We start from the raw sequence: 12538 nt of genomic DNA on the forward strand, positions 1-12538 counted from the left end.
GCAGCAACCTCAGAGTCCTAAGGGCAGTGGGGCCTCCTACTTTCCTACTTTCTGGCACACCATCCAGTTGATACTGTGCACTGCCTTTTCTGATATCAGCAAAAGTGACCAAACTCCCAGTTTTTAAAAACCACCTGGAACCATGCATTGTCTACGAGAGACACATATGTGATGGTCATGTAAGGGGACCAAATAAATGTAACCCAGAGTAACCACAGGGTAAACACAAACTCTTTCTCAGTCTCCCCGCCCTGAGCCTTATAGGTGGGCTTTCTGGTCTTTAGGCTTTAATTGTAACATTGCTGCCTTCTGTCCCCAAACCACACATCACTCCAGGTTCCTTGGAAAAGAAAGCAAAGAGCAGTTTCCGTGACTTTATTCCTGTGGTTCTGAGCACCCGCACGCGCAGTCAGTCTGGTGAGTGAGACTAAGGTGATGGCCCCTCTAGGCATCCTCTATGAAAAGAGAGATCGAAATCTGGTTGAGCAGTTTTACCATGGGCCCAGGTGTCAAGTTGGGAATTTGATTCGCTGTGCCACAATGCCCAGCTCCTTGCAGAGATAAGAGAGCCCTGGGTGGGGGCAGGGGACAAAGAGTCCTCAAATATTGCCCACTTTGAGGACTATTTGTTCAACTTTTCAGAGCAGGGATTTGGCATCTCTTGTTGGGAGCTGATGGTGGAAAGAGGTAAGGCCTGTGCCACTCAGGAAAGCCTGTTCAACTCCAAGCTTTGGCATCTTGTCATTACTGGGGCCAATCTCAGGCACAGACTTTTAACTTTTGACCTTGGTCTTATTGCCCTGTGTGACAGGCATCCTCAAAATTGGAAAAGTCATTGAATCGTCAGGGCTGGCAGAATCACATTTGGCTCCCTGAATTTGTATTGGTCAACCTCCAGGGACTAAAAGAAGCTAGCCCTTTCTAGCCACCACTACCTTCTGCTAGCCTCCACACTGGTATCCAGAGCTGGAGATGGTTGCCCCATTCACCCAATTTCCATGCAAATTGGATAGAATGGGGAAGCAAGGTATAGTGTAAACTCAGTTATCTGACATTCTATTAACTAGCACCTTAGCACATGGCAAGTGAGGTGGTAATTGGGGCTCATAATGATGGCCTGGAGGCCTTGCAAAATCCTGAAGTGTCCTCTGAATTATCAAAGAGCGACTACATTACAGCCAGTTCTATTTTAGTGTTAAACACATTGTACCGTATTTGATTCTTTGGAAATTGGTGATTCCTTTGTGATCTCTATGATGATTCTGTATTAACCAGAATATTAGATTAACCAGAGCACTTTGTTTTGCCTGGCCTATATAACGGAAAGTATGCTGTTATTTGCTGTCTTTTAGCAGTCTGACTAACTTGAAGCTTTGGTCAAGGGCTACTTACTCTATTTGCCTCGAACCATTTCTTTCTTCTGCTGACCTTGCTTGGGTCTGGGGACTGTTGAGTTAATAGCTGGGCCTTGGGAGAAAGATGGTGGTATCTCACAGCTGCTTCCGAGGAGGAAGGTGTCAAATCTCCTGTAGTGTGAAACCAGGCCAATTTAGGATGTACTTTTGTTGTTAGCAGAGTTGAAGGAAAGAGTGGACAGAGAAAATGTCCTCTTGGCAAGGTGGCTGAGGAAGGCAGGAAAGGTATCATCCATCCTGGGGTGGTGGGGGAGGAGGGGGAAGCGCTTGCCCAGCAGTGAGGAACAGCTACAACCCGGTGGAGGGAGGCGCCTGGGAGGAAGCTCCACCCCTGAACTCTTGGCAAGTCAGGAGGAGGTGGGGTCAATTTAAGGGAAGTGGGCGTGCCTGGGTGCATTTGGGCGTGACCCAACCAGACTCTCACAGATCACAGGAAAGTGACTCCTTCTTGCTTTGCTTTTCTTGAGACTTTCCTCTTGTGATGATTCTGCTTGGCCTGGGTGGCTCTGTCCCCAAGATTGGCGGTGCCACAAAAGGAGTATGTCCTCCCTTGCCCTGTCTGAGACCCCAATTGCCCTCTCCTAGCCCCTGATTTCCCAGGGACCCGTGGCCCTCTCCTGCCCTTCACAAAATACTTGGCACCTTATAAGAGCTAAGCAAGCGTTTTGGGTGTGAATTCAGGTAACACTGTAACGTGGATGAGTAAGGGTGTATGTTTTTAATACTTGATGTTGTCTGGTATATTGGACTCTGTAAAGCACATATGCGTGAAAGATCTTATTTGAGCCTCAAAACAGCCCTGTGAGGTCAGTAAGGGGAGAACAGTATCCCCATTTTATAGATGAGGAGACTGCACTGAAGGAACTTTCCCGAAGGGTACAGCTTATTACTGGCAGAGCCTGAACTTGAACCCAGACCTTCAAACTCCTAGTCCAGGGCATTCACTTCGACACCATGCTTTGTCCTTTGAAGAAGTACCTGACCATCCTCTGTACATCCCGTCCACAGGAAGCATCTGTAGCTCCTTTGCTGGCATGGCAGACAGTGACATGGGAAGCCAGGAAGTCTTCCCCACAGAAGAAGAAGAAGAGGTAACCCCCACCCCAGCTAAGCGTCGAAAGGTGAGAAAGACCCAACGGGACACCCAGTATCGCAGCCACCATGCCCAGGACAAGTCTCTGCTGAGCCAGGGTCGAAGGCACCTGTGGCGAGCCCGAGAAATGCCCTGGAGGACAGAGGCTGCCCGGCAAATGTGGGACACCAATGAGGAGGAGGAGGAAGAGGAGGAGGAGGGCCTGCTGAAGAGGAAGAAACGAAGACGGCAGAAGAGCCGAAAATATCAGACTGGGGAGTACCTGACGGAGCAAGAAGATGAGCAGCGGCGGAAAGGGAGAGCAGGTAAGGCTGGCCAGGGCTCTGCTGTCGCCGCAGCCTGTTTGGCTTCTGGGAACCCTCGGGCATCTCTACGCCAGCCAAAGGCTTCGGGACCCAGAGAAACCCGGTGCTATGATCTCCAGCTGCCAGAGGGGGTCACTCAACTCCAGCTCCCAGCCTTTGGCTTTGGGTTGACACTGAATGAGTTCGGATTGGCCTGCAGGTGAGCAGAGGACATGAAGGCCCAAGCCCTCCAGTTTCTTATAGAAGTCTGAACCTGTGGGCAAGGCCACGGTGACATCCTTGGCATGGGACAACTGGATACCAGGGAGTTCTCTGGTTGGCTTGAGGGAGTCGAGTCTTTTGGGAGGACGGGTTCTCTCTCCTAGAATCTTGGGTTCAAGAAGACAGAGGGCATCGGCTGCCTTTCCTGGGATACTTGCAGCCTCTAAGCTAAAAAGAAGTACAGTGGGTTCTTCAAACCAACAGAAGAACTTCAAGTAGAAACGGGCACAGCATTGCTTTATCCGTTAAAGCCACAGTGATTATTCAGAGACGGAGTGAAGCTTTGAGGTGACCCAAAGTGGCATCATTTTTGTTGGACCTGAGTTAAGAAGGCAGGCAGCCCAAAGAGAAAACCAGGCTTTCTCTGATCACATCAAATGCTGTGATATACCATCCTGGAGGCACAGACTGTCACAAGACGCTAGTATCAGTATGTTCCACTGAGTACTGTTCAGGCCCATTCCTATAGTGGATTTCTAAATAAGCAAAAAGCACATCTCTGGGTTTTATAAGAACACCTCTGTCTCTCACTCTCGTTCTCTGACCTCTACCCTGGAAGCAGCAATTGATTGCCTCCTATAATGTATTCATCCTGAGCTGCCAGTAAACATCCGCTGTCTCCTTTTTAGCTAAAACTGAATAACCTCATATTGAGTGGGTAGTAGATTCCAGGTTTGCTATAATGCAAAGACGGCTTAACCTCATTTCCGGCTCTGTTTAAGTGGAGATATATATGATACCCATCTCTACGTTCAAGAGAGTAATTGAGCTAATTTTCATCAACTATGTGACAGAGTGGGAACAATTTTCTCTTTCTTCTGCTAGAGCAATAATAGATTGATCAGGAATAAGTTGTCAAGCTGTTGGCCTCAGCCACTTGTGTTAGGATGAAGAGGAGCTTTTGTGTATCACCTAATCTTCTCTAATGGCACCTGGTTTCCTAGCATGGAAGCTTCCTGTGGAACGTATTGGCACTTGGAACCAGAAGGACCTTCAAGGTTGCCTGGTCCAGTTTGCCACCCAATGCAGAGATAGAGATCTCCACAGCATTCTTGACAGGTAGCCAGCCAGCCTTTTCATGAACACACCTCCAGTAATGCAGAGAACACCACCAATCAAGGCATCCTACTTGATTTGGGGGGAGCTTCAGTTGTTGGAACGTAGGTCATTCTTCCTCCATGGATGTGTCTAAGGGTTTTGCATTGAGGCAGCTGGATTTGGCACGTGGTCTGGTCACTTTCCTCCAGATCTGATGATGGCATCTTCGTGCAGGAATTTGGCAAAGGCCAAAATGAGGCAGGTTACACTTCTGTCTGAGCCTCCTGACTTTCTTTTCATCCTGGTTTTGGTTATGTCCCTTCTTGACCCGCAGAGCAGGTAGGCAGAGCCACTTCCACTCACACACCTGCCACCTCCGCTGTCTGGTCCTTTGTAGGCTACTTATAAAGCCTTCACTTCTCTGTAATTGAATAAACACCCGAGCCTGCCCTGCCCTGGATAAACAAGGTGGGCTGTTTCTTTGCCTGTAGCATTGAACACTGTAATACGACTTCTTCATGTTTCCTGGAGTCCTCACAAGGCATGGTTCTGTTCCTTCCTCTTTTGTCTCAGCCCAAATGTGTTGCATCAAAAGCCCGAGTTTAGAACATTCTGATTGGAAGTGCTATTAGAGACCATGTAGTACTGCATGCAATTCCTGGACAGGCTATGGGGCCCCACTAGTGGGCTGAGGCTAGTTGGGAGAAAGGGGTGGCATGACAGCTGGCCTTCCAGGAACTGTGCATAAGCTGCAGCCAACTCCTCATGCTGGAATGATGGCTCCCACATCTGGATCTGCCTTTGGCAATGTCACATGTGAGAGCCCATGTCAGGGTTGGGGGAGGCGAGTTGAGAACTCTTCAATCTCAGTCCCTTCATTTCACTAATTGCTAGGCATGGTGTTCATTTCGTGGGGAGGAAAACACACGGGCATGGGTCCACCTCAAGAGCTTGTGCTTAAATAACAGAATAATGATGCCTTACTTGTTATAACACTTTTTGAAAGGGATTTTGCATGTATTACCTTATTTCATTCTCATACCACTCTTGTGATGTAGATTATATTCTCCCCATTTTACAGATATGGCAACTGAGGCTCAGAGCAATTAGGACTTGAGCCCAGCCAATCACACAATTGACGGCCAAGCCAAGCAGCACTAATCTTGAGAGATGAGGCTAAACACACAATCAGTCGCCCCTACACACAGGGTTAGGACGGACCCTGTGGGATGAAGCTCTTGATAATGGAGTTCCCGGCGGGCCTTTTTGAAATTAGAATGTGCTTTGTTCAGCAAGCTGTGGCTAAATTAGAGATGTTGCTGGTGTGTTCTAGTGACACCAGTGACTTGATTTTCACCCAGAAAGGGCAGCAGGTTTCTGCCCTTGACTGCCAGCTAAGTAGGCTCATGGTACCTTCTAGTTTCAGGGAGTTCCTGTAGCTTTGATTTTTGTGTCCTCGGAGAGTGACAAATGGGACAGTCAGGTGAGTAGAGCTGAGGCCATGAAGGCAGACTTCTACCTTTTCCTCCCTGTTCCCCATGTACTTGATACTTAATGTCAGCAGGACCGCCAGATTTGCTTTCATATGGGACTGGAGAAAGAGACAAAGGGAATGGGGAAAAAAGTGAAAAGAAATTCTGATTTGCTCTGGGTAAAATCCTGTTAAAATTACCCTCATCTTAGGGCTAGCCAGATGGGCCGCCCCCTGCTGGCAGGGCTGGGAGCTGTCTCCTGCTTGTAGAGGAGGGACTTCGATGTTGAGGTATGGTATGTTCATTCAAGAGGCATTTAGCGGAATAGTCAGGACTGCACTGGATATCGATAGCTGATAGTTATACAACTTTGCACTGCAGTTCTAATCCCCAAAGTCCTCTGATTCATCTTAGAGGAAGGCATTGCTTTTCTGTGTTCCATTTCTTTGACGTCCGTTCTTTTCCTGTTTCTTGCCTTCAGATTTAAAGGCCCGTAAGCAGAAGACTTCCTCCTCCCAAAGTTTGGAGCACCGCCTCAGGAACAGGAACCTTCTCTTGCCCAACAAAGCCCAGGGGATCTCGGATTCACCAAATGGTTTCCTCCCAAATAACCTGGAGGAGCCAGCCTGCCTTGAAAATTCAGAAAAGCCATCAGGAAAACGAAAGTGCAAGACCAAGCACATGGCAACCGTCTCAGAAGAGGTAAAGGTGCGTAGCCATCAAGGGGTGTTGTATAAGGTGTGTGTGTGGGAGGTGGGCAGAGGAGGCAGGAGGGAGGGAGGGATGGGGGGATATGGGGAGGATCAAATTAACCCATATTTAGTAAGGCATTCTCAAACTAGTTCTCGAAGGGTTGGGGGTGGATTTGAAGAATGGGAACTAAAGTTATAGTTAACTATAAGTTCTGGCCCATGATGACTTTTCCTCTACAATCTTTAGATCTTCTTTGAGTTAAGGAAGAATTAAAGAATATGGCAGGATGTTAGCCTGAGTAGCTTGTTAACATCCAATCAAGAAGCTTTTGTCTGGGTTTAACTTACTGGAAACCAATCATGAGACATTCTGAGTCAATCAAGGTAGAAAACAACTTGTAGGAGGAAGGATTGTAAGGTCCAGACAAAGGTTGATTGAGGGTGAGGCTGAAGGAATTCCACTGGGGCCCAGATTCTAGCTACTTCTCCCTTCCCCTGCTCCCCAGTTCGTTAGCTTCTCATGGAAGCATAGGAGGCAGTGAGTGGGCAGTTACCAATCAACGGCCAGGCAAGCATTCCTAAAACCCTCATCCCAAATCAACATCTCTTTTGGGTCTGATGTTCATGCCATTGGTGTTAGGTTGCATGTTGTAACCTTAGAAAAAATCAGTCCTCAACCTGGGTGAACTTTACATTTGAGAGAAGTGAGGGTCCAGGTTCAAATGTATACTCATAATATGTATTTGTCATTGACAGCCAAAAACAAAAGCCCATCTTCAGCTTGTTTTGGTGGTCATGATTCTTCTTTTTTTTTCTCTCTCTCACTCTTTTTTGAGAGAGAGTCATGCGCTGTCGCCCAAGTTGGAGTGCAGTGGCACGATCTCGGCTCACTGCAACCTCCGCCTCCCGGGTTCAAGCGATTCTCGTGCCTCAGCCTTGTGAGTAGCTGGGATTACAGGCGCCCGCCACCACGCCCAGCTATTTTTTGTATTTTTAGCACAAAAATGCAAAAAATCACCATGTTGGCCAGGCTGATCTCGAACTCCTGAGCTCGAGTGATCCACCTGACTTGGCCTCCCAAAGTGCTGGAATTACAGGCGTGAGCCATCACGCCTAGCGCTTTGGTGGTCATGATTCTTACTGGGATCCCCGAATGGCACTGGCAAGAGGTGGGAGCCCCAGGTGCTCGTCTCCCCTCCTTTCCCCTTCCCCCTCCCAGAACCTCTTTCCAGCTCAGACAAGACTCAAGCTTATTTCCTCATCTTGAAGAATGGAGCTGCTGCTTCTTGCCCTTTCTGTCTCATAAGGGTGCTTGGGGGAACAAAGGAAGCAATGTCTGTGACAGGCTTTGATAACCATAAAGTACTCTCCGAGGGTTGCTGTGCATCATTGTGCTTCGGACGGAAGCAAGAATGAGGGAATAGAAGCATGGCATGGCAGGGTAGCAACGTTCATTCCCTTGACCCCCCAGAGTGGGAGGACAGGGGCCCAGGGAAAGAGCAGGGAACTCTGGTCTGTGCCAAGCAGTTCATTCACATTATCGCTCTTAATTCCCACAGTGGCACTTGGGAGGTAGGCACCTTTATTATACTCATTTTGTAGTGAGGAAACTGAGGCTCAAGGAGGTTAAGGGACTGGTGTGAGGTTACTGGGTTTCCTGAGTGATGCAGTTGGGATGTGAAATAGGCCTGTCTGCCTCTGGATCCCTGGCTCGTTCCATATGTCTCTCAGGCTCTGAATTGGGTGGCTTCTGTCTGTATCCGGGAGACACTGGGGGAGGGGGGCAGTTGGACAGAAAATGCCGCCACCACAAGCAGCACTGGGAAAAGGTGGGCGTCACAGGCTCCTGCTTCCCCTCCCCTTCCCCCGTTCCTCCCCAGACACTCAGATGGATGGCCTCAGCCCACACAAAGGTAACCAGCGCCCAAGATTCAGCAGCACACTCACATGCTTCTGTCTGGTTATTCTGCCTGGCAGTGTGTCTGCTGCAGTGTTCTCCTGGAGAGGTTTTTGCCCCTCCCCATGACCTTCCTTTCTCCCTCCCACCTTCCTTTCTCTCCCAGCCACCACCACCTGCTCCGGTTGCCCCCATGGCATGGGGCTTTGTAGCAGGAAGCAAGGGTGGGGGAGGGCGGGGAACACTCCTGCAACACTAAAAGCGGGGCATTGGCCAAGGGCTTCTTCCCACAGGGGCTCAGAGCCAGGGGGAAGGAGGGGGGGAGGGGTCCCCCCACTTGTTCTTGCTCCTCCCCCTCCCAGGCAACTTGCCTCGCTGCTGCTTTCTGGCAGCTTTGGCCCCCAGAAAGGAGAGTCACCCTTTGGTTCCTGGCTTGGCTTAGCGAAACCCTGGTACTTTACCCAGCATCCTCCAGTCCTGCCATTGTACACTCTATCCTCCTGGAGATAAAGCAGCATTGTACCCTCATAGCTAGTGCCTTTCTGCTAAGGCTTGTACCTCTCTGCCCTTTCAGGATGGGGACTGATCATGGCTTCTCGCTGTCTTGGGATTAACCAGAGGAAACAAATGCCCTGAGCCCTCATCTTCTCTTCTCTACTGCTCCTTCCCTGACTCAATATCTTTTTAGGCAACTGTTCTGGCCATCCAGGGCTCTGTATACAGCTGGCTTGAAACAGGTCAACAAATATTTGTTGTAATAATGTGGCCAGGTATGGTGGCTCACGCCTGTAATCCCAGCACTTTGGGAGGCTGAAGCAGGTGGATCACTTGAGATCGGGAGTTTGAGAGCAGCTTGGGCAACATGGTGAAACCTTGTCTCTACTAAAAGTACAAAAATTAACCGGGTGTGGTGGTGGGTGCCTTTAGTCCCAGCTACTTGGGAGGCTGAGGCAGGAGAATTGCTTGAAGGCAGTGAGCCGAGATCGTGCCATTACACTCCAGCCTGGGTGACAGAGCGAGACTCTGTCTCAAAAAATAAATAAATAATAATAATAATGTGTCCAGCCCTGAGTTAAGTGCTGTAAGGAACAGAAAAATGATGACAATATGAACCCTGTCCCCAAGGAGCTTAAAATCTAGCAGGAGAGGTGAGACTTATGCATGAAACTGGATGGAAAGAAGAAAGTGAGGCATCAGATTACGTGGTTCAGACTTGGTATTCTGGCTACACAGAGGAAGAGGGCCTAGAGTGTTGTGGAATATGGTAGAAGACAGAGGATTGAAGTGAGACCTTGATGTTCTGAGGGGTTTGGATAAGTCGGAAATACTAGTTATCTATTGGGGTATAACAAATGACTACACAACTTAGCAGCTTTACACAACAATAAGCATATGTTATCTCACACAGTTTCTTGGGGTCAGGAATTCAGGGGCTTAGCTGGACCTGGCTTGGGGTCTCTCGTGAGGTTGCAGTCAGGTGTCAGCCAGGGCAGTATTCCTCTGAGGGCATGACTGGAGGATCTACTGCTGGGGTAGCTTGCTCGAATGGCTGGCATATTGATGCTGGTTGTTGGCAGGAGGCCTCCTCTCCCTGCCCCATGGATCTCTCCAACGGGCTGCTCAAGGGTCCCCAGGACACGGCAGCTGGCTTTCCCCACAGTGAGTGATCCAAAAGACAGCAAGGCAGAAACCACAGTGTCTTTTAGACCCTAGCCTCAGAAGGCACCTACTGTCATTTCTGCAGTCTCCTGTTGGTTACACGGGTCAGCCCTACTTACTGTAGGAGGAGGGTACATAAGAGCATGAAGATCAGGGGATCATTGGGGCCATCTTAGAGGCTGACTCCCACAGTCTACCCTCTGGCCTTCCCCAGTGATTCCTGTCTCTCCCACATGCAAAGTATGCCACCTCTCCCAGTGCCCCCCAAAGCTTCATCCAATTATAGCATCAACTCCAGGTTGAGAATCTCTTTTATTTATTTATTAATTATTATTTTTTGAGGTGGAGTTTCGCTCTTGTTGCCCAGGCTGGAATGCAATGGCTCTATCTGGGCTCACTGCAACCTCCGCCTCCCAGGTTTAAGTAATTCTCCTGCCTTAGTCTCCGGAATAGCTGGGATTACAGGTACCTGCCACCACTCCCGACTAATTTTTTGTACTTTTAGTAGAGATGGGGTTTCACCATGTTGGCCAGGCTAGACTCGAACTCCTGACATCAGGTTATCCAACCGCTTCAACCTCCCAAATTGCTGGGATTACAGGTGTGAGCCACCATGCCTGGCATTTTTTTCTTTCTTTCTTTTCTTTTCTTTCTTTTCTTTCTTTCTTTCTTTTTTTTTTTTGAAACAGAGTCTTACTCTGTCACCCAGGCTGGAGTGCAGTGCTGCAGTCTTGGCTTACTGCAACCTCTCCCTCCCGGGCTGAAGCGATTCTCATGCTTCAGCCTCCCGAGTAGCTGGGACTACAGGCGTGCACCACCACACCCAGCTCATTTTTTGTATTTTTAGTAGAGACTGAGTTTCACTGTGTTGACCAGGCTGGTCTTGAACTCCTGCCCTCAACTGATCTGCCTGCCTTAGCCTCCCAAACTGCTGGGATTACAGGCATGAGCCACCACTCCCAGCCTCTCCTAGTGTTTTGTGAGCACCTACCCTGTTCCCTGTTCATTATCTCAGAGACCCTGCAAGGAAGAAAATGGGGCTCGGAGAGGGAGGGCCTTGCCCCAGATCTTGTAGCTAGGGGATGGCAGAGACAAGGTTCAAACCCAGGTCTGCGTTAGATCTTTCTGCCACCCCAGGGGGGTCTGAGTATGATATGGGGACACAGTGTGATGGAAGATGGGAACATTCTGTGAGGGCTGGATGTGGAAGGAAGGTTTTTTGCTACAAGTGTGAAGCTTTAGCAGCTGTGACTAGTCAAAGATAGCTGGCCTGGCATGGTGGCTCATGCCTGTAATCCCAGCACTTTGGGAGGCCAAGGCAGGCGGATCACTTGCAGTCAGGAGTTCGAGACCAGCCTGGCCAATATGGCGAAACCCCGTCTCTACTAAAAATGCAAAAATTAGCTGGGCGTGGTGGCACATGCCTGTAATCCCAGCTACTCAGGAGGCTCAGGGAGGAGAATCCCTTGAACCTGGGAGGCAGAGGTTGCAGTGAACAGAGATCACACCACTGCACTCCAGCCTCAGTGACAAAGTGAGACTCGGTCTCAAAAAAAAGATAGCTGTCTCATTTCTCTTCACTCTCAGAGTTTGCTTCTGCCTATTTACAGACAGGACTTGTAAAAGCCTCAATAAATGGTGATTGAGGCAGGTAAAGAAGGCATGCAGAGTCTTGAGAGAAGCTGGGATATCCCCTCAGTCTCTGATTTACAATTCCCGTGGCATTCCTTGGTTTATGGGGTTGAGCATTTGAGCCTCTTCATATCTCCCCACCGGCTAGAAACTCACGGGAACCTGTGTTGATCCTGGAGAGACTTCACATGGTTAGCGCCTGGCCCAGCCTCTGGCCTCAAACCTGACAGTAGTCTCGGCCATTTGGGGTAGTGTAAGCAAAGTACAGCATGGACACAGATAAGGTGAGATGGCCTTGGCCGCTGAAGGCAGTGATGACCCTGGTGGATGGATAAGCTGCCTGGCCTGACCTGACCTAGGACTGCATCTCTGCTTTCCAGGGCAAAGGTCGCTGGAGCCAGCAGAAGACACGATCTCCCAAATCTCCCACCCCAGTGAAACCCACAGAACCATGTACACCCTCTAAGTCCCGAAGTGCCAGCTCAGAGGAGGCCTCGGAGTCACCTACAGCCCGGCAGATCCCCCCAGAGGCACGTCGGCTCATAGTGAACAAAAATGCTGGTGAGACCCTCCTGCAGAGGGCGGCACGTCTTGGCTATAAGGTAAGGGAATTCTCCACCGACCACAGGGCGCCGTTGGTCTGAGCATCTATGAAGAAGCTTTTCTCCATGGGCTCTTCTGGTGCTTGAACCCAGGCTGGCCTCCCTCTACACCCCAGATTGCCCTGGGACTGCCTTGCCCCTCATCACTCGGATCTCAGTGTGTGAGAATGCAAACTTGTTTGAATGTCAATTTGGGATAAATGCAATTGAAACGGTATCATGCAGTATATTCCTAGACCAGGAACGCAGTTTTTGGATATCCACGTTGTCTTGAATTTCTCTGTATGGTGGTTTCCCAACTCAGAAAGGAACAAGGGGTGATTTATTGCTCACTCTTCATCTCCTCCTCCAGCTTCCCCTCATTTCTGCCTCTCAGAGGGGCCAGGATCATGTTTGAGGGGCGAGGCTGAGCTAACCCCACCTTATACTACTTCCCTATAGATTAGAAAAAAGGCAAGAAAGGAAGCTGGCA

General features: G+C 49.4%; 2 protein-coding genes across 9 annotated transcripts in view; both read left to right on the plus strand.

Annotated features, from left to right (window-relative positions):
- The window catches only part of RAB33A (RAB33A, member RAS oncogene family), a 227423-nt gene that overhangs the window by 63720 nt on the left and 151165 nt on the right, over positions 1-12538 (plus strand). The window lies entirely within an intron of this gene.
- The window catches only part of BCORL1 (BCL6 corepressor like 1), a 76735-nt gene that overhangs the window by 41372 nt on the left and 22825 nt on the right, over positions 1-12538 (plus strand). For 6 of the 8 annotated variants that reach the window (XM_050777440.1, XM_050777433.1, XM_050777432.1 and 3 more), the window contains 4 exons: positions 337-417; positions 2424-2813; positions 6066-6292; positions 11845-12066. In XM_050777440.1, coding sequence (XP_050633397.1) covers positions 337-417; positions 2424-2813; positions 6066-6292; positions 11845-12066 — 920 coding nt within the window. The remainder of the gene's footprint in view (positions 1-336; positions 418-2423; positions 2814-6065; positions 6293-11844; positions 12067-12538) is intronic. The other 2 variants (XM_050777436.1, XM_050777439.1) reach the window with 2 other exon arrangements.

The sequence above is a fragment of the Macaca thibetana genome, chromosome X, assembly GCF_024542745.1.
Source record: "Macaca thibetana thibetana isolate TM-01 chromosome X, ASM2454274v1, whole genome shotgun sequence".
Taxonomy (NCBI): domain Eukaryota; kingdom Metazoa; phylum Chordata; class Mammalia; order Primates; family Cercopithecidae; genus Macaca; species Macaca thibetana.